The 20,912-nt window shown below is 43.6% G+C and overlaps 1 protein-coding gene across 7 annotated transcripts; it reads right to left on the reverse strand.

The window, feature by feature from the left end:
• Window positions 1-384: 384 nt before the first annotated feature.
• On the reverse strand, window positions 385-20,030 carry Birc2 (baculoviral IAP repeat containing 2). 7 transcript variants are annotated; one of them, XM_057767007.1, is made up of 12 exons: window positions 19,511-20,017; window positions 18,337-18,499; window positions 17,650-17,699; window positions 17,395-17,486; window positions 15,354-16,589; window positions 15,167-15,266; window positions 10,480-10,558; window positions 8,485-8,530; window positions 4,528-4,764; window positions 1,661-1,915; window positions 1,374-1,415; window positions 385-1,295 (listed from the first exon to the last, which is right to left on the reverse strand). In XM_057767007.1, exons 5-12 carry the CDS (start codon window positions 16,162-16,164, stop codon window positions 1,102-1,104), a joined length of 1,764 nt encoding a protein of 587 aa, XP_057622990.1. In that variant the 5' UTR covers window positions 16,165-16,589; window positions 17,395-17,486; window positions 17,650-17,699; window positions 18,337-18,499; window positions 19,511-20,017; the 3' UTR covers window positions 385-1,101. The 7 variants fall into 7 exon arrangements, with proteins under 7 accessions (XP_057622990.1, XP_057622989.1, XP_057622985.1 ...); XM_057767006.1 differs by lacking the exon at window positions 17,650-17,699 and having other exon boundaries at window positions 17,395-17,595; XM_057767002.1 differs by lacking the exon at window positions 17,395-17,486.
• Window positions 20,031-20,912: the final 882 nt, after the last annotated feature.

Genomic DNA, 20,912 nt, shown 5'->3' on the forward strand with positions numbered 1-20,912 from the left:
AAGTGTGTGCCACCATGTCTAGCTTGTTTTGTGTTTTAGAATACACTTCACATCTGGGACAAGTCACACATGATCTGCTCCACAAAGACGGTACTGCTTATCACTGTCTGTGTTCTATCCCTGAATCCCACCAAAACCTCCACACCAGGCAAGTACACTGCTTCTTTAAGTTCTCATGTGGACTGAGCTGAGTGTGAAGTCTTCATCCAATGCTTTATTTGCAAAGCATACACAGTTTGTTAGCTAAAGGGATTTTCGTGAATCACATTATTAGAAACACTTTAGCAATTTATTTTATGAATTCGTTTATTTTAACCTAAGAGCAAATGAGTGCAACTAAGTCTTAGGAAAATTGCTTTTCAATCAGGGGAGAAAATGATGATGCAAGCCTTTAAAACCACTTTATTAGTATGTTTCTCACAAATAGGGGGAAATCTTATTTACCAAGTAACAGAAAAATCCTTATTTTCCAGAGGGAAAAAAACACCAAAAAGCATGGGGCACCCTAGCCACTGAGGGCCAGGACTACTGGTTTCCAGGATTTCTGAGCTCCACGTCACCCAAATCTAAAGCTTTCACAAACTCCAAGCCCAGAAAGTCCTGAGTGAAAACAGAAGCACCCACTCCTTCCATAGCTCATCAGAGGAGCTCCCCTGCAGCTACACAGATTAGGGTTACATAGACAACCATAGCTCATCATCAGAGGAACTCCCTGCAGCCACAGATTAGGGTTACATAGACAACCATAGCTCAGCAGAGGAGCTCCCTGCAGCTACACAGATTAGGGTTACATAGACAACCATAGCTCATCAGCAGAGGAGCTCCCTGCAGCTACAGATTAGGGTTACAAAGACAACCATAGCTCAGCAGAGGAGCTCCCTGCAGCCACACAGATCAGGGTTACAAAGACAACCATAGCTCATCAGCAGAGGAGCTCCCTGCAGCTACACAGATTAAGATTACATAGACAACACCACCTTTCATGAAGCAGGATCATTGATTCTGAAGAAGAGCAAACATGAATGCACTAGCTGAATCGGTAATTCATTCTTTGTTCAGACGGCTTCCGGTACCCAGCAATACTTTAGAACCACTCTTCATTTATGAGAGAAATGTACGCACAGTCCCCTTAATTGTACCCCTGCAGATGGGGCACTTTCTCAAGGAAGGGGCACATTCCTGACAGACTACCAGATGACCACAAGGAATGAACACAATAGAAACCTCTCTGTCCATGCACACTTTGCAAGTTCGTTCCTCTTGCAATCTCCGCAACTGCTCTTCCAACGACAAGCCTACGACCAGAAAAGAGTGTGAGTGAAATGCGGTGTCCAGGAGGTAAAGACAATGGTGGAGTCCTAACTGCACCGTACCTGAGACATCTTCTGCTGGAATATACTTCATGTTCTTTTCCACTGAAAAAAAGACAGCATACAAAAACCATTACTCTAGCAATATAAAACTCTTTAACCTACTATTTTTATGTAGATTTTTGCTATATTACAAGGAATACTACCTAGACAGTAAAATACACCAGGTTTTTTGTTTTTGGAATAGGTAATATGTAAAGATTACAGTTCAACTGGATTTATTCTACTTGCTCAACAGAGAGATGAACAAAACCCTAAGGGTATCTAAACACTTTCTCCAAGAAACTCACCAAATAAGTTCTCATATAATGTGGAGTCGATTTCCTTCAGACAGGTTTTGAAGATGTTGGCTGCAGCATTTCCTTTGACTAAAATGGTGTCAATCAGTTCTCTTGCTTGTAAGGGTATCTGTGTTTTCTGTCTGATAATATCATGTTCCTGCTTAGTAATTACACTGGCCTCAAGAAGATTGTCCAAGATCGGAAGGACACATGTCAACTGCTGAAAGAGGGCCATTCTATTCTTCCGAATTAACTGCAAGTCACCTTCAGTTAAAAACAAGCAAGAAGAAGGATGCATTAAATTTCAAATGTCCCCAACTACACCCAAACGAGGCACTGAGTGTGGAGAAGGAAAATATCGTTTGTATTTCGATATTGCCTTCCTAAACTAAACTTCAGGTTAAACTCAGAGTTCCATACAAGCACATACACTTTCAAGTATGAACTCTGATGGACCCAGACACACGTCTTCAAATTGTTGAGAACAAGCAGAAAACTTTAGAGTAGGAAAACATGTGCCCTCTTTCTCTTTCTTTCTCCACCATGGAATTAAAAAGTAATTTATTTTTATCTGTATTATATCACTTTACTTCTTAAGTACAGGCAAACGGTTATATTCAAAAAGGCAATTAGATAAGCCACGTATCTTCCAGATAGGGAGCCTCACAATAGCATGACTGGCTTGTCAACAGCCACAGAATGAGTTGTCAAACCAGTCCTAAACTAGTTGAGGTTTCCGGTTTGTTAGTTACTGAGACAGGACTTGATATATCCAGACCCCGTGTGTAGTCAGGATAGCCCTGATCGTCATGACTTTACTTCCCTTCCAAGTGCTGGGGTTACAGGCATGAACCACCCAGCCGGGTTTACATAGTGCTAATGTCCTTTCAGGGTCCACACCATCTGTGAACACGAGGGCTTAGCTACAAATCAAGATGGACTTTGCTGGCTTGCCCAGAAAGTCTAGCCATTTTAGCCATGTCCCCCACTATACGCCTCAGCTTCCCGATCTGAAATAGGAAGAATACAGCTCCTTCCTTAAAGAGGTCAATAAAATGCACATCCACCACTTACCACAATACTTCTTGACACATTTTATAAATCTATAGTGCAGCTTTAAAAACTGAATCCAGCTCGTTCATAAGAGATTACCACACTTCAGAGGTAAGGAATCTTAAGTTCGGTTGAATGAGCTGCCTACCTACTAACTGAAAAAGGCCAGAATTTAAACAGAGATCTGTCTCAATCCAGAAATTAGAATTTCAAACATTTTGCTATATGTATGGTCATACAATGAGGCTGTCTTGAACTTACAGTTTCTTCCTTGGGGGGTGAGGGTGGGGATTCCACTGCCACAGCAGGCAACTTGTAGGGATCAATTCTCACCTTCCACCACGTGGGTCCTGGGCATCAAACTCAGTCATCAGGCTTGGCAGCAAGAGCCTCACTGACCTAAACTATTTCTACCTCTAGTTAAGGACAAAAGTGTTTTCAACCTAATACTCCAATTTACATGACACACTGAACCTTCACTTCTCTGATAGTTCTCTAAGGCTTTTATACAGTGTGTGTGTGTGTGTGTGTGTGTGTGTGCCATGACATGCATATAGCCGTCAGAGGACAACTGTAGAACTGGTTCTCTCCTCCCATCATGTGCATCTCAGGTACTGAGCTAAGACTTGCAGGGTGGACCGCAGTACCTTTTCTCACTAAGCCATCTTGCAGGCCCTCTGCTAGCTCTGTGATTGTCTTTTGGAACCTATTTCCCAGGTTCCCATGCTCCCTGAGAATGACCAGCACTCTCACACCATCTGCCTTTGCTGTTTACATATTTAGACATATGAAAATATTTGTTGAAGATATAATTACTCAGGAGACTTGTTAAGATGTGAAAAAAATCTAACGGGGCGGTGGTGGCGCACGCCTTAATCCCAGCACTCAGGAAGCAGAGGCAGGAGGATCTCTGAGTTTGAGGTCAGCCTGGTCTACAAGAGCTAGTTCCTGGCCAGACTCCAGAGCTATAGAGAAACCCTATCTCAAAAAACCAAGAAAAAAATAAATAAAAACCACACACAAATATCAGAATCAAAGGAGCACAGCCCAGGATGTCATCCTAGGTTGACCTTTTGGGCTAAGAATCCCCTACCAAGGACTACTAGTAAAATACTGTATCAGAAACCAGATTTGAAGGAAGTTTATTTAAAAAGTAGAAATATCTGAATCTTTTAAAGAGATTCTTGATATGTAGCCTAGGCTGTCCCTGAATTTGGCATACTCCTGCCTTACTCTCCTGAACGCCAGGACTGTAGGAACTAGGTCTATTCCACTATAGTCAGCTCTGAATCAGTTCTTAAATCTTGCTTTAAAAACTGAAAAGTATTCATTTTTATGTGTATGTGTACGGGCCTGTGGGTATGTGTACCAGGTGCACACACAGGTCACAAGAGGGTGTCAGATACCCCAGACACTGGACTCAACATGGGCGATGGGAACCAAACCCAGACCCTTTGCAAGAGCAGCAAAAGTTCTTAGCCACTGAGTCATCTCTCCAACCCCCTAAATCACGCTTTTAAAATTTAGCTATGTAAAATGAAGAAATGCAATATAGCTCAAGAAAAAAACTTTATTGTAAATCTGGGTATGGTAGCATATATATGTCACCCCAGCACTTTGGCAGTGGGGCCGGGAGCTCAGGGGAATTCAAGGACAGTACTAGCTACAGATGGAATTTGAGGTCACCGAGCTTGGCAAACAGACAGTTTAGAAATCCTGGTGGTGCGGGAGAGGTGATGTCACCTGCAATTTACGGATGTGAGCTGAGGTGCTGCCATGTAACACGTAACTTATGTTACGCGCAGCCACCAATACCACAATACCTGATGCTGCTTCTTCAGTCTGTCTGTCCTTCTCTTCTCTTCTTTCGCCTTCAGCACTAACAAGCGCTGAGACAATATCGCTAACGGTCCTGTAGTTCTCACCAGTGGCCAGGATTTGCTGCTGAACCGTCTGTCTTACCAGGCTCCTACTGAAGCCCATTTCCAGAGCTGCCTTAACCACAGGCGTGTTCATCATGACCGCATCTTCAGAACTTTCGCCAGGTCCGAAATGCACGACTGTTTGTAAACAAATTTGCTAATATTAAACTCCACAAAGTTAAAACTATGGAAAATAATTATCTTTATTTCCATATGCTGATAAGGGAAATATATCATATGCATTAGTTAAATTAAATTACCGTCAATAAAATTTAAACTTGATAATGGTTAAATGACAAAACAATTAATGTACATCATTTAAAAGTTACTTCCTATAGTTCCTACATCTAGGCGTACTTAATAAAAGCTTCACTGTTGCTGGTGAGATGGCTCGGTGGTAAAGGCAATTGTTGCCAAGCCTGACAGCTTGAAGTTCAATTCACAGAATCCATACGGGTAGGAGAAGAGAACCAGCTCCCCAAAGTTTTCCTTTTTTAAAAAAATGGTTTATTTTCTTTTAAGTGGACTGGTGTTTTGTGCTTGCATGTATGTTTGTGTAATGGTGTTGGGTCCCCGGAACTGGAGCCACAGAGAGTTGTGAGCTGCCATGCAGGTTCTGGGCATTGAGCATAGGTCCTCTGGAAGAGCAATCAGTGCTCTTACCTGCTGAGACATATCTTCAACCCCCAAAGTTGTCCTCTTGACCTCCACATACATGCTGTGGCATGTGCACCCACACGTACAAAATACATACATACATCTTAAAAAAATTTTCAAAAATCAAGCAAGCAAGATGGTTCATGGCGAAAGGTTTTCACACAAGCTGACCCAAATTCAGTTCCTGAAACCCGCAGGAGAGGACGGGTCCTGACATAATTAACCCTCTCTGTGTCTCTCTCATGCACAATAAAATGAAATAAAAATTAATTTTTTAAAAGATCTTCCTAAATCATTCTAATATACATTCATTTTTAAAAACCAATGTGCTACAACAATAAAGAAGTGAGAAATTACCTCCAAGGAGGAAAATCAGAGAAAGAATTGAACATGTGATGGCAGAGACAAAGCCTCGGGTCCTTCCCTGACACTCATACAAGAGATTTAACAAGACTCCCCCCAAAATAAAATCAATAAATAAAAACGGTAGGAAAGAGGGTTAACATAGTGGTACAGCTCCTTTGTAGAAAGCTTATCCAGCATTTGGTTGATAGCACAGTAAAACTAAACACAACAAACAAACAAAACATTACAAAATTTAAGAAATGGTGGTATGGCCTAGATAGAGGGCTTGTCTGGCATACTTGAGAATTCCATTTCCAGCAATCAAGCATGTAACCACTCTCTTCCCCTCGTAAAGGGATTAGGTGTGGGGCTGGGGCCTTGCACAGTGTGGTGAGTTCTTGCCAAGCACACATGAAGCACTTGGGTTAGAATAACACCACCAATGGAGATGTATCACACTTGAATGATAAATAATGTCTAAATGTTACGTGAGACAGAGAAAATAACAAACATGGGAAGGATAAAGCTATAACAAAAACAGTTAAATAAGCAAAAGGAGTGATATTCTGAATACAGAGGTTATGACGATGAAAATATAAGGAGATGAAAGTAGGAATTGAGAGACTGTACTTTCCCGAGACACTGTGCTGCCACCTGCTGGAAACCTGCACAATAAACACACAAACACCCAACGTCAAAGTGTGGAGAGCAACCTCCTCAAAAGCATTTCTGAAGAAACCAAAACAGCCTTGATCCCTAACGCCTCCTCTAGAAAATAATACTGAAAAGAAAACAGAACCCTAAAATTGAAATGGTAAAGTAAACAATAGGAATGTTTGAAGAGAACAGCAAACATAATAGCCCTAAAAAAGGACAAAAGCTTGGCATGAAATAAAGGTGGCAGTAGACAGTGGACAGCAGCCAATGACATGCAGCTTTGTAGGGAGTGTCTACATCACCCTAAATTTGCCAGAACTTTAAGGAGGGTCTTGAAGGTGACTGGACATACGCAGAGATGGACTAGTGGGCAGCCTAGGATCAGGGAGAACTGTAAGGATAGATCAGGTAGCATGGATGAGGCTGGCAATGGGTGGGTGGTGAGTTTCTGGTCAAACTGTGAAGGCATTAGCTGCTTCTATAGCTGGGTGTTATGAACTGAGATGGGGAGGGTGAGAGCAGAACCTCTGAGGAGTGAAACAGAGGAACCATTTGCTTTGGTATATTTACTGAAACAGCTACTTTAGCCAGAAATGGAAGCACTTGGAAATTGAAGCAGAAAACTGGACGTCGTAGCCTGGCACCCACGTGACCTGAGCACAAGATACACTTCATATGGTAGTGCCTTGTGTAAGGAGACTGCTCAGAACCAGCGGAAGAATGCTGTCAGAGAAGCCAACCACGGGGTGTGCTGAGGACACAAGCCCGTGCGCTGGAGTGCAGTTGTCACCCCAGCACTGGGCAGCCAAGAACGCAGCACAGCATGCTTCCCAAGGCAGCACTGAATGCATCAAATGCCGGATCCGGGCCAGTAAGAGATCTACTAATACAGCAGCTTCCAGTGACCATGACAAGACTCCTTCCCTCTTTCTACAACCAAAGCAACGCTCACAAATCAGCAGTAGGGGACATAATCCAGAGGACGAGGCCAGCTATGGCGGCATATAGCTGTGATACAGCACTCAGAGGATGAGGCTTCAAAGTTCAAAGCTAGCTTGAGTCGAATTATAAGCCCCTATACTAAAAACGAATGAATAAAGGAGAAATACATAAGTAACAGGACAGAGAGTGGTTCTGAAAGAGTTCTCTTTCCAGTCTTCTATCTTCTCAGTGAAGAACGTGAACTAGACAACTGTGGAAAGAGCTCAACTGCTATCGAGGAGGCTCAGAGGGAAAGCGCTTGCCAGGCAGCCAGAATGGTCCCCAGAACCCGTGTAAAGAAGAAAGAACTGACTCCTGAGAAGAATCTTCTGATCTCCACATGTGCACTGTGGCACAAGGACCCGGATTCCAGCCTTGGCATCAGCCTAAATAAATATTAAATAAGAACAGCTATCCAATTTGAGGACTGGTCTACAAGAACTAGTTCCAGGACAGCTAAGGCTGTTACAGAGAGAAACCCTGTATCGAAAAACAAAAACCAAAAACAGAAAAAACAAGCAGACAAACAAAAGAACAGCTATCCACCCCTTCACCTTCCCCAGTTCTCCTACACAGGGGCAGGTACCAGTACTTAGGTACTCTTTCCTTTCCTGACCAAGTCCCTTATCCACTGTGACTCAAACAGTTTCCATGACCAAGTGCCTAATCTACTGCGGACTCATGGTTTCTCTATCTTGGTCCCCCCCTTCTCTGTTCCACCTCCACAGTACCAACGCCTCTCTTGAAATGGTGAGTCAAACCAGCACTCCTTCTGATGTGATTAGAACATAAAGTGATGGCTCCTTCAGCCTTGGAGACCATGACACATGAAGATCACATACACTAACTCCTGAGCTATGGCTAAAGGGCAGCTCTAATCCAGAGGCCGCTGCACTGAAGTACCTGTCCCTCATCCTAAACCTCTTCAAACACACTCAAGGCACAGCAACCTCCCTCTCTAGAGGAAAAGCTTATTCCACCTTTCATTTGAAACAGCGCTGAGCTATTTGTTTCCTGTGTCTTGTCTCATGAGAAATGTCAGCACTTTAAAGACCAAGAAATGTCCTAGAATCTTTTAAAATGTCACAAATCTTACTAAACACGTAATTTTCCAGTTAATGTTCCACAGTTTTCCATGTGACTCTCTTTAATATACTTTCTTTCATTCCTAATATTCTTACACAGACTCATAGTTGCATTTAAAGGTTTCCTACTTACTTGGAAGGTCATTTTCTTCTCCTGGGGTGTCTGAAGTGGACAACAGCTATGAAATAAGAGAACACTTAGCAGGTAAATCAGGAATCTCAAACACTCTTAAATAGCACAGTCAATAAGATGGGGTCTCTCTCTGCTGCTGAGGCTGGCCTAGAACTCATGGCAATCGTCCTGCCTCAGCTTTCCAAGTACGGGGCTGATGGGATGAGCGAGCACACCCAAACAAACAACAACATTTACTTTAATAAATGCACACACCCTTCAGGAAACTAGCTGACTCAGATATTTCGTTTTAAGACAGGTATGCAGCACAGGAGGGAAAACTAGGAGTTCAAGGCATGCCTCAGCTCCATGTCTCAAACCTCTGTAATAAATAATTCATATGAACACTTTATTTGGTTTCATTTCACCATAGATATCATACGGCTATGCTTACACTTAGTCTACATCCGATTTAGAATTCAAGGTATCTCCCATTTCAGAGAACAGCATGATGACAACAGTGCCTCCTCATTCCATGAAAAAGCAGTATTTCATTTGGGTAACTCTTAAAAGGTCTTAACTACTAAAAAGATTTTGTTCATTTGTTTGTTTACTGGAAAAGACTAGAGACACTGAAGATAGCTCTTCAACCCCATTTTACAGGCTCCAAAACCACAGAGAAACCCTGTCTCGAAAAACCAAAAAAAAAAAAAAAAATTCTATACATGGCAGGATATAAGATTTTTCAAAAAAGTAAAAGAAAAAACAGTATTTATAAAGAAGCCTGAACAGCAAGCTAGTAACAAAACTGTCAAGGATGCAGTACCATGGCTACAGTACAGGTAACTCAAACATGGCAGCTCTTCTAAGCACACACCCACAACCTCAGGTGTCTAAGCACACACTCACGACCTCAGGTGTCTAAGCACACACTCATGACCTCAGGTGTCTAAGTAACACACTCACGACCTCAGGTGTCTAAGCACACACTCATGACCTCAGGTGTTAAGCACACACTCAAGACCTCAGGTATCTAAGCACACACTCATGACCTCAGGTGTCTAAGCACACACTCACGACCTCAGGTGTCCATCTAAGCACATACCCACAATCTCAGGTGTCTAAGCACACACAACCTCAGGTGTGTCTTCCTTCCTAACCATATTTCTTTTCCTAACTATATTGCTTAAAATTGCTATACGAATTTAATAAACTCCAATTTTGCCTCAAAAATTGATTATGGATTCCCCTCTGTATACTGTGAATATGTTTTATTACCATTGGTTAATAAATTAGCATCTCTGGCCCGTGGCAGGGCAGAATAGAGTTAGGTGGGAAAACTAAACTGAATGCTGGGAGAAAGAAGGCAGAGGCAGACAGACACCATTTAGCTGAAAAAGGAAATAGACAACCTGGAACTTTACCGGTAAACCACAATCCTCGTGGTAAAACACAAAAAAATTAGGAATGGGTTAATTTAAGATTTAAGAGTTAATAAGAAGCCTAAGCTAATAGGCTGAGCAGAATTTTAATTAATATAGTTTCTGTGAGATTATTTTGGGTCTGGGTGGTCAGGATTACAAACAAGCAGCCTCCACCAACAAAAAATTTTGTACAAAGAATTAATAAAATAGATGTAAATATCACTTCTGAGATTTCTGTACTTATTCTATAGCATAGTTCAATGCTGTATTTTTGTTTGCATGTATATGGAGCAAGCATATGGACCTGTTCACGTGGGTAGACACGGATGTCTCTCTCAGCAGTTCTACACCTTGTTTGTAAGACAGGCTCTCTGTCCCATCCAACCTAGAACTCACGGAATAGTTCCATTATCTGCACAGAGCGCTCCATGGAGTCCCTGGTCTCTAACACCCTAGGGTTACTGATGCACGCTGCCACACCCAGCTTTGTCCGTGGTGCTGGGATCTGAATTCAGGGCCTCACACTGCCTAGGAGGCCCTTTACCAAATGTGTCACCTCCAGAGTTCACGTCAGTCTGAAGAACCAGTTTACCTGTTCAAGGAGATGAGGATATCTAGCTTGAATCTCATCAACAAACTCCTGCCCTTTCATCCGTATCAAGAACTCACACCTAAAATATAAAACAGAACTATTATAAATCATTTCATATCAAAAATGAACTGATTATTCTAGAGGAGTGACTTCCAAATATTCTCGATTATACCCCACAGCAAAAATTTCCCATCACGACCCAGTGGACATTAACCAAACCAGCACACCCCAGCACACATGCCCAGGGTGGCAGTGCAGCCGTCCTTTTCCTGCTGCCTTCCACTTACACACAACAAAGGAAAACCTTCTGGACTTAGAAAGGGCAAAAGCTGGCATGTGAAAAACAATGGTACAGACATTGTCTTTTTGTGGTTAACACTATTTCAAAAACTATGACTCATTATCTATTAAATTTCATTGTTCACAATATAGTAACTATTAACCTACTCCAGAGTTCACTCTCCTATCGTGAAATATAGTCCACCACACTCCAAGAAACTTTATCTCCACATTTTGTAGCAATGTCTCACAAATATTTAAGCCACTAAAACCTCTCAGAAGAAGTTCACTTAACAACCACTGCCATCCCATCCCTTTGGAAGAAACGTTAAACTAGGTGTACAATTTCAAATTTTCTTGTAAAAGCATATAAACAAAAATTTTGACCTATGCTCATGCTATGTGAAAAATTAAACTAAAGATGAATCATATCCCTAAATGTATGTAAAGCCCTTTTGCCCTTCCTTAAGTCATAATGTTGTTTCATAAGAAGCTTGGAAGGGAAGCTGGAAATAGCTCACTCGCTGCTCTCATAGAAGAGCCACAATTCACTTCCCAGAACCCATGTCAGGAAGCTCACAACCCTTCTATAACTCTAGCTCCAGGGCATCCGACGCTTCTGGTCTTTTTGGGCATCTACACTCATGTGCACACACCCACAGGCAGTCACACACTGTGCTGGATAATTTGGGTTATTTTTTTTTGGGGGGGGGGTTGTTTCTGGCTTTTTTGTTTTGGTTTGGTTTTTTGGTTTTTGAAGATGGAGTTTCTAAATTTAGTCCTTGCTATCCTGGAACTCACTCAGAGATCCACCTGCTTCTGCCTCCCGATTGCTGGGATTAAAGGTGTGCACCACAATGCCTGTGCTGGATAGTTCTGTGTAAACTTGACAAAAGTTAAAGTCTTCTGAGAAAAGAGAACTTCAACTGAGAAAAAGCCTCCATAAGATCCAGCTGTAAGGCATTTTTATAAATAGTGACTGAAGGGGCAGGGCCCTGTCCATTGTGGGTGGTCCCATCGCTGAGCTGGTGGTCCTGGGTTCTATAAAAAAGCAGGTTGAGCAAGCCAATGGGGAGCAAGCCAGTAAACAGCACTCTATCATGGCCTCTGCATCATCTCCTGCCTCTAGGCTCCCATCCTCTTTGACTTCCTGACCTGACTTCCTTTGATGATAAACTCTGATGTGGAAGCATAAGCCAAATAAGCCCTCTCCTCCCTAAGTTGCTTTGGCCATGGTGTTTCATCACAGCAATTCTGTGGAATAATCCTCCTGTATACTGTAAAGATTTGTCACTCAAATTGATTTAATAAAATGCTGACTGGCCAGTAGCTAGGTAGGAAGTAAAGGCCAAGCGACTAAACGGTGGGAAGAAGGGCAGAGGGAGAGGGAGTCGCCAGCCAGAAACAAAGAAGAGATAAACGTGCCAGGCTAATAAAGACACTGCCACATGTCAAAGCATAAACAGAAATATAGGTTAATTTAAGTGTGAGAGGTAGCAACTGACAAGTCTGAGCACTTATAGTTCATATTCAGTCTCTGAGTGGTCATTTGGAAATGGATGAAAGAGAAATGTCCAACTACACAGCAATAGTAATAAATCCAAAAGTAAAAATATTGATGGACCAGACGGACTCAATCTTAAGGATGGAAGCCATTTTGTTATAAGTTCAGAACAGTTCATTTCTGTTTGTTGCAAAATTCAAGTTGCTTGTGCTTTAACCTGTTTCTGGAATTTGACATGCTCCCCACCCTATGGAGTTTGACTGGTCACCCCCTACTATATCCTGATAAGATCAAATATTCTGCCAAACAACTTTAAAATGTTCAGCCAAGTGCCTATGTAACTAAAATTCCTCTGGAAATTCTCCAACTCTTGAAAACCACCTAGTCCTACAGTTTTTGGACTATATAAACCCTACCTTCTCCCATGTCCAATGCTGTTTTTTCAAATCCTGCTTTAGGGAGATAGCCCTGAGTGACTAAAAATAAAACTTGCTTAATTTAACCAAAGAATTTGGGTTATGGTCTTTACTCTCATTCAGTGGGATCAACAAATATAAATCACAGATTAAAGGAAAGTTTGCGAGAACGCTATCAGAAGATGGCAATGTTCTTGGCTGTGTACTTCTATAACAAACCCAAACTAAAGAGAGCTGTCCTTGGAAGAAACAGCCCAAGGAGGGCTCAACAACCAATTAACATAAACTGAAGAGAGATATGTGGGTGGAGGTTGTGGCAGTGGTGGAGTGTTTAAATAGCACGCTCAACGCCAGGGGCTCAACCACCAGGATCACAAAAGGGAGAGAGAGACAGAGACAGAGAGAGGAGAGAGAGAGAGAGACAGAGAGAGAGAGAGAGAGAGAGAGAGACAGAGACAGAGAGAGAGAGAGAGAGAGAGAGAGACAGAGAGAGGAGGGGATGGAAGGTACAGAAGGCCCACTGGGAAGACATCTGGAAACAGATAGACATAGAGGATCAGTAGTCTGGCAGGCAGACACCACCATGGCTCCTAGTGGCTTGCTTTGAGCAGAAACCCAGAACCTTTGCCACTGAAGTCATCAACAACCAACCTCATGAGGCGTCACAGCAAAAATCTCTCTAGTGTGTACTGGCGCTGAATTAAGAAGCTCCTCTGCCATGGAGCAGCCAGTTCCCACCACTACTGCTGAGGGACCCTGGAGGCAGAAAGGAGCAGGGCCTGCAACACTCTGCAAGGAACCACCTCCCTCCCTGACCCATGCTCTGCACCCCAGGGCTGCAGAACAGTCTGACGCCAGAGCCTGTGTCCTACATGCACTGTTCTTGTGCTCTTCAAGCCCAGCCTGCAGCTGTTCTGTGCACCTGTGCTCCACCTCTACTCCAGCTGCTCAAGGGATGCGTCCTCATCTCAGACATCACCAGTGCTACTGCCCCCACCATTGTGAGAATACTCACAAGTCAGAACAGGTGTCAACAGGGGTCCCATTGGCCAGGATGTTTCCCATGACAGAAGAGATCAAGTCTTCAGCCTCGCCACCAAAAGCTTTGCTATTGCCCTGGACACAGAGAATCTCTAAGACCGTCACTGACAAAGACATCAACTAATAGAGCTGCATGAAGACTACGGCACTGGGCTTCCCAACGAGTCAGAGTCTACCATACCCTGACAAGAAGCCCTCACGCTTACCTATAGTTAAAGCTCATTGTTCAATAAAGTCACAAAAATCTAAGAAGCAGGGCTACAAGAAACTTAAAAAACAAAACAAAAACCGTAACAACAAAGGAATGCAATAATTTTCCAAGAACTCAAAAGAAGGAAGAGAAAGGTGCTTACATATGACTAAATAAGCAATTAATACTACTCATCTTCAGGGAGCTTGGTGAGTTTCAAGAGAACAAGACAGATAACATCAGCAATAAGGAGAGAATACAGTGAACTATTCTCAAGAGCATAGGAAAGTACAAAATTTACAGGTGAAGACAAATACAAAATCACTTCCAGACTTCTCCAAACTGTAATGTGGAGTGTAAATCAGCCAACTTTAACATAAAGGTTAAGAGGAAAACACTGGGGCTCAGAGTCGAGTGGCTATCTCGATCCAATCTTCAGTACTACCCCACTCCGGCACAGCGCTAAAACAACTGCAGCTGCAATTATAGCTACACCTGTCCTATTAAATACAGTGTCAGAAATAACTGCAGCTACAATCATAGCTACACCTGTCCTATTAAAGACAGTGTCAGAAATAACTACAGCTGCAATCATAGCTACACCTGTCCTATTAAAGACAGCGTCAGAAATAACTGCAGCTACAATCATAGCTACACCTGTCCTATTAAAGACAGTGTTAGAAATAACTGCAGCTACAACTATCATATGAAAAACAAACAACGGACACACAACTTAAAAAGCTGTAGTGACATCAAAGCCATGAGATGCTGAAAGGACAGAGGCAGAGACTTTGTGTAGCTGAAATCAAGTTATCAGTCTACACAGTAGACAGTTTTAAGATGTGAGGGAGGCAATCTTCAACTGAGGGTCCCTCTTCCCAGGTGAGCCGTGTGCGATGACAGAAACTAACCAGCAGAACAACGGTTAAGGACACTAAGTACAGTAGATCCTGACTGCCCTGTATTTCCTCGTTATCCACTCTTCCCTCACAAGACAGATTATAACCCATAGCACCTAAAATATTACCTAAATATCTGATAAATAAGTGAACTGTACGTACTAAAACCTAGTGATACTGATCATCTGTTAGTGTTAAGAGCTGCACTGACAAAAACTTTAATCCAAGCACTCCGGGAGGCAGAGGCAGGCCTGCAGCTGTTGAGTTCAAGGCCAGTCTGAGTCTACAGATCTAGTTTCAGGACAGCCTAGGCTACACAGAGAAACCCTGTCTCAACATAAAACAAAGAACCAATTACCTTGGAAACCATTTGGCATGTTCTACCCAGGGGTCATCTCCAGATTCCCAACACCTCAAGCCACCATCACAACAAAAGCATTTGACATCATCGTTGCGATCTAAACAAGAAAAAAAGGCCAGAAACTGACTCATGTGTATTCCCATAAACAAGCTAATAAAACTCTAGTTCTCTGCTAACATCTTACCCATGTAGTAGAATCCAGCACTTGCCAGCTGCTCGGGCTGGACAGGAACACTAGACGGCCAGTACAAAAACGTCCTCATTCGAGCAGTGTGAGTCTGCATGCTCAGATTTGATACACTAAACCTCTGTGTTTCTGAAGAATTTTCCAGAAATGGACAGTTGGGAAAATGTCTCCGGTGCTCTGACATAGCGTCATCCTTCGGTTCCCAGTTACTAAGCTTCCCACCACAGGCAAAGCAGGCCACCCGGTCTCCAGGTCCTATGTAATAGAAGCCGGCTCTGGCCAGCTCTGCTGGTGACAGAAAACTTAAAGGCCACGCACTGTAAGTAAGAAATCTGGCCTCTTCAGTAGTCATGGCATAGCTGCAGGGACTCGTCCTGGACGGGCAGTCTTCCACTGCTCTGGAGTGAAGAGGGTCTGAGGACGAGCTGGAGTAACTTCCTCCTTGCTCCAGAGGTAAGGAACGTACAAACCCACTTCTCACAGGGGCTGTGACCTTAGGAGGGTACTGCAGACCACCTGGAAGCAGGGTCTGAACAAAGCTGCAGCTGGGGTACAGCTGTCTGTGTTTTTCAACAGGGCTGTCCCCTTGTTTCCAGTTGTCCAGCATCAGGCCGCAGCAGAAGCACTTGACCTTGTCATTGACACCCGTGTAATAAAAGCCAGCACGAGCCAGGCTCCTTTCCGAGATAGGAACCCCAGCAGGGAAAGCCGAGTAGGTGGACATTCTGTAGAGCTCACAAGAAAAGTCATATTTTATTTTTTCTTTGCTCTCTTTTGTCCAATTCAGTAAGGTTGTGCTATTTTCCATTATCTTTTTGGTTTTTTGGTGTAAAGTACCTTGAATAACTCTTTGGGAGACAGTTTTGTGGATGAGTAGGGACAGTATTTCTGACAGCTTAAACTGCCCTATGAAGCTTCTCAGTTCACACTAAGTAAGATCTCAACCACACAGAGAATGCAAAAACGGGCTCCTAACCAGGTAGAATTCTCTCTGACTGGATTTATGTGAGTTCACCTTCACAGAGGACAACTCTTATTTTCCAAGATCCTACACTACTCAGGACTCTGGAATCATATGAACTCTTTTAGGTAACCCAAGAGCTATTCGCCAATAATTTACTTTCATTAAAAGTTATGAAGTCAGCTTCAGCCGGACAGGCGCAGAGAGTCTTCTGGAAGGATCATCACGTCACGACTGCCCAGGGAGTGCCGCAGGTCCAGTTCAAGCTCGTCCTGGTGGGGAAGATGACATTCGTGAGTTTGAGACAGGCATGGAGGTGCACCCCCTCATTTTCCATACCAACAGAGGAGCCATCAAGTTCAACGTGTGGGACACAGCCGGCCAGGGGAAGGTCGGGGGCCTGCGCGATGGCTACTCCATCCAAGCCCAGTGTGCCATTCGATGTAACACCAAGAGTTACTTACAAGAATGTACCTAACCGGCATAGAGATCTGGTACGTGTGTGTGAAAACATCCCCATTAGCCCACCAAATCCAGCTGGACTGGGACTGAACGAGCATGGAATCAAACTGGACCCTCTGAATATGGCTGACAATGGGGGCAGACTGAGAAGCCAACGATCATGGCACTGGGATTTGTCTCTACTGCATGTACTGGCTTTTGGGGGTCCTATTCTATTTGGATGTACACCTTCCTAAGCCTGGACGGAAGGGGGAGGGCCTTGGACTTCCTACATGGCAAGGTACCCTGCCCTCTCTTAGGACTGGAGGGGAGGAGGATGAGTGGGGGAGCAGGAGGGAAGTGGAAATTTTGATTCCTATTATCTATAGTAATAAAAAATTATCAGAGGAAAAAAAAAGAAAACAAACATTCCTATTGTATTGTGTGGCAACAAAGTGGATATTAAGGACAAAAACGTGAAGGCAAAATCTATTGGTACCGAAAGAACCTCCAGTTTAAGACTAAGACATTTCTGCCAAAAGTAACTACAACTTTGAAAAGCCTCTCCTCTGGCTTGCCAGAGAGCTCCTTGGAGATCCTAATTTGGAGTTTGTTGCCATGCTGCGCTTGCCCCACCTGAGGTGGTCATGGACCCAGCTTTCTCAACACAGCACGAGCGTGATTTCGAGGTGGCTCAAAAGACTGCGCTCCCGGATGAGGATGACGACCTGTGAGAGAGTGAAGCTGGAGCCTGCATCAGCAACTGTCCTGTGACGTCAGCGGAGCAGCGTGCATGCCACCGTATTTAGCTAAGCAGATCATGTACTTCACTGGATGCTGAAGGAGTGAATGCGGCACTTAAAAATACCTTTTTTTTTTTTTTTAACATACCTTCATTTTTTTGAACTTGCATATTTAGCTGTTTGGAACACAGTTGTTTCCTGAAATTTCAAAAATAAGACTGCTACAGTCACATCACACTATTCAGTGGTAAAATCTGGCTGCTGTCATCCCCATTCTTTTTGTTTAGAATAAGAATAAAGTTGTATTTCAAATAATCTAAAAACAAAAAAAGTTATGAAGTCTAGATACTAAGTCAATTGCTAACTATATCGGAAAAATTATTTGCAGGCTTTTTCCCCTTATAAGGACTTTAATACGATATCCAAACTACTCTATCAAACACAAGTAACTAAACTCACTCCATGGTCCTATTTTCTAAGAGCTAATTTCCTACAGCTCATGTTATACTATCTCAGGTGCCTCCTGGGGAAGTTAACACACAGCCCTACTAAGACTATAGAGTCTGGTGAATGGCCTTGTTTAGAGCTTAGACTGCTATTCTTCTCTCCTGGTAAATCTCTTCCTGTGTCTATCACGTAAACACATCTGCTTCACAGACAGTATCTTGTTAGTAATGTTAACTAGACTGCATTTGTAAAATGCAGTCCACCTGGGCTTCATTTAAGTCTGTTATAATTAAGGATGAATCAATTTATCAAGACACAGCTGTCTTCAGTTATCGTATCTACCAACCCTTACCACAGCATTTCTGTCGCACAAATATACCATACTTACTAGCCTTCTTTTTGAGAACTCAACATTTTATATAACTATTCATACACAAAAGTACACTCATGGAATTCAAACTGGATTCTTTATACATTTTTTCATATTTCCATGACTGGGTTTATTTCTAGAAAAATACAGGAGGAAATGAAGACTCTTCAGTGTCGTAAATCTGAAAGGAAAAAAAAAAGGTATTTTAGAAAACTAATTGCATAGCAATTATGGCCTCTTCAATTTATGCAGTGATACCTGAAACTGTCTCATTCTAGCTAATGCATCCTAACTACAGCAGTTTTTGCCCACCCAGTCTTAGAAAAGCACTTCCCAGAGCACTGTGTTTGTCTCTGAAATGCACGGCTTTATACAGAGTAAAAAGTAAAACTTTGAAGACGGGTGGACATTTCCACCCAGGAAGAAAATTGGTCCCCAATTGCACATTTGTTGACTGTATTTATTATTTACTGCTAGACATACTTCATGGGCATCTTTTTTGAAGGTTTTTGCTTGGTTGGTTTGGTTTTGTTTTGTTTGCAGGGACAGGGTCTCATTCCGTAGCTTAGGCTGGCTAGGAAGTCAATGTAAAGAAGGTGGTTTTAAAACTTGGAATTCTCCTCTCTTAGCCGCCCAAGAGCTAGACCGCACTACTACTAGGTTGCTTTTATTTTCTGATTTAGAGATATTTTGATAGGGCACTTCACTGGAGACAAAAGGCTCCTGTGGGTATGGAACAGACATTCTGCAGGGCTGTTGATGCAGTTCCATCATGAAGATAAAAGGTCCTGGGTTCCATCAGCAATTATTTAAAAAAGAAGAGAGGAGGAGGAAGAGCAGCGACTAAACAAAGATTCCCGAGTCTGCTTGCAACTTCAATCTCAACACTTGGAAGATAAGGCAGGATGAGATGCTGCTCTGCCAGTGGGAACAACTGATCAAGTCAGGACTGAGCTATCCTAGATAAAGGTATCTGGGAGCGCTCATTAACACAGCCCGTTTAGGACAATCAGTCCTTAAAAATTCCAAAGCAACTATCGTAGAAAGCATCTCAAAAGCACAAAGGACTGAGGCACGGCTCACCCACACCGGGTGTTACGTGTACAGCAAGCACCCGTTCTCAATGCACACTGAAGGAGCGTGGAGGTCAGAAACACATGTTTCCCCATAAAACCGCGGAGTTATTTCTCACCTCACTATAGAGAGCAACCAGTAAACTATACGACAAGCGTGACCTCCGTGCCGCACAACCAGCTGGGTTGGAAGGCAGTGAAAGCAAAGCCTCCGGTGAGCTTAGATAGAACCTTGCGGGATGGGCGTGGTGGGGCATGCTAGTACTCCCAGCACCCGGGAGACTGAGGCAGGAGGATTGCCGCAAGTTGGAAATCAGCCAGGGATGACTCAAAAAAAAAATGAAGGAATTAACTAATTAACAATAAATAAATGAATAAATGAACCGAAAGGAAAAGAAAGCAAAACTGGAAAGCAAGCCGTTGCCAGGGCAAGGACTGGGGAAGCGCGCGGTGATCGCGCTGCGTTGAGAACAGAGGGCTCTTACAACAGCGGCTGCGCTGGCTTCGGGGAGCCGAAGGCGGCCGCTCGCCCCACCAGGCGGAGGGAGCCGCACTCACCGCGGAGCCGCAGGACCCAGGCCTCCGGCGCCCGGGAAGCCGCAGCACCCAACTCTCCAGCCGCAGCGTTCCCGAAAGCCCCCGCGGCTAGCTGGACGCTGAGACGCGCGGTGACGTCAGCACGGCGCGCAGCCACAGCGATGACGGGCGGGGGAGGGGCTAAATTAATCGCGCGCGCCTGTGCCTGCGCTGGCGCCTGCGTGTTGGAGTTTTGGAAGCCGAATATGAGGCCCGGACTCCGAACGAGGCTGGGTGTTCGCGAACGCCCGCCCGGACCGCTCCGCTAGTGTTTGGGGCATTGATTTGTGTGCTTTAACTTGCGGTGCACCTTTAAGGGTGGCAACCAGGCAGCTGACACACTGGAAAAGCCCTGGAAGGCGGCTCTCAGATGGGTGAGCTGGCTTCGGAACGCCTGAGAAAAACGGACTACACTAGTGTGCATGTGCATAAATATAACTTGGGTTTTTTGGTTTTTTTGTTTTTTTTTAAGATGGGCTTTGACATTGGTAAGCCGGCTGTCCGGCGTGGTGGCGCTACCTGGAATCCCAGGAGTTCAAACCCAGCCGTGGCTAGCACACCGAGGCTACCTGAGACTCTTTGGGGCGGGGAGGCAGTATGCATATTTTCTTTTTTAATAAAAGCACCAGGCCACAAACGAAAAGATAAGGAAAAAGCAGGGGACTGGTTTGGAGGAAGGTTAATAGTTGTTAATAGTAGAAGGGTTAATAGTATAATGGGGAGAGTATGGTCAAAGTGCATCATATACCTGTGATGAAATTGTGGAAGAATAAATTTAAGAACTGGAAATTAAAACCTTGATTCATTGCTCGCAGGCGTCTCCGTCTCCCCATCCCAACACTCTGCCGCCCCTCCCCGACAAAGCACACCGAGAAGGACTTTGCAATGCTTTTCACTGCCCTCTTCTGTTGGATGTTTTGGGTTTTTTTTTTTTTTTCCTTTGGT

The sequence above is a fragment of the Chionomys nivalis genome, chromosome 4 (genome assembly GCF_950005125.1).
Source record: "Chionomys nivalis chromosome 4, mChiNiv1.1, whole genome shotgun sequence".
NCBI classification, from domain to species: Eukaryota; Metazoa; Chordata; class Mammalia; order Rodentia; family Cricetidae; genus Chionomys; species Chionomys nivalis.

Excerpts from the sequence above, each read along its gene's own strand:
- Birc2 (XM_057767003.1), bottom strand. The coding sequence starts at position 16,164 with ATGGAAAATAGCACAACCTTACTGAATTGGACAAAAGAGAGCAAAGAA. Across the intron at positions 4,765-8,484 it reads AGAAGAAAATGACCTTCCAA|TCGTGCATTTCGGACCTGGC; the intron begins GTAAGTAGGAAA and ends GTTTACAAACAG. Across the intron at positions 1,416-1,660 it reads ATTATATGAGAACTTATTTG|TGGAAAAGAACATGAAGTAT; the intron begins GTGAGTTTCTTG and ends TCTTTTTTTCAG.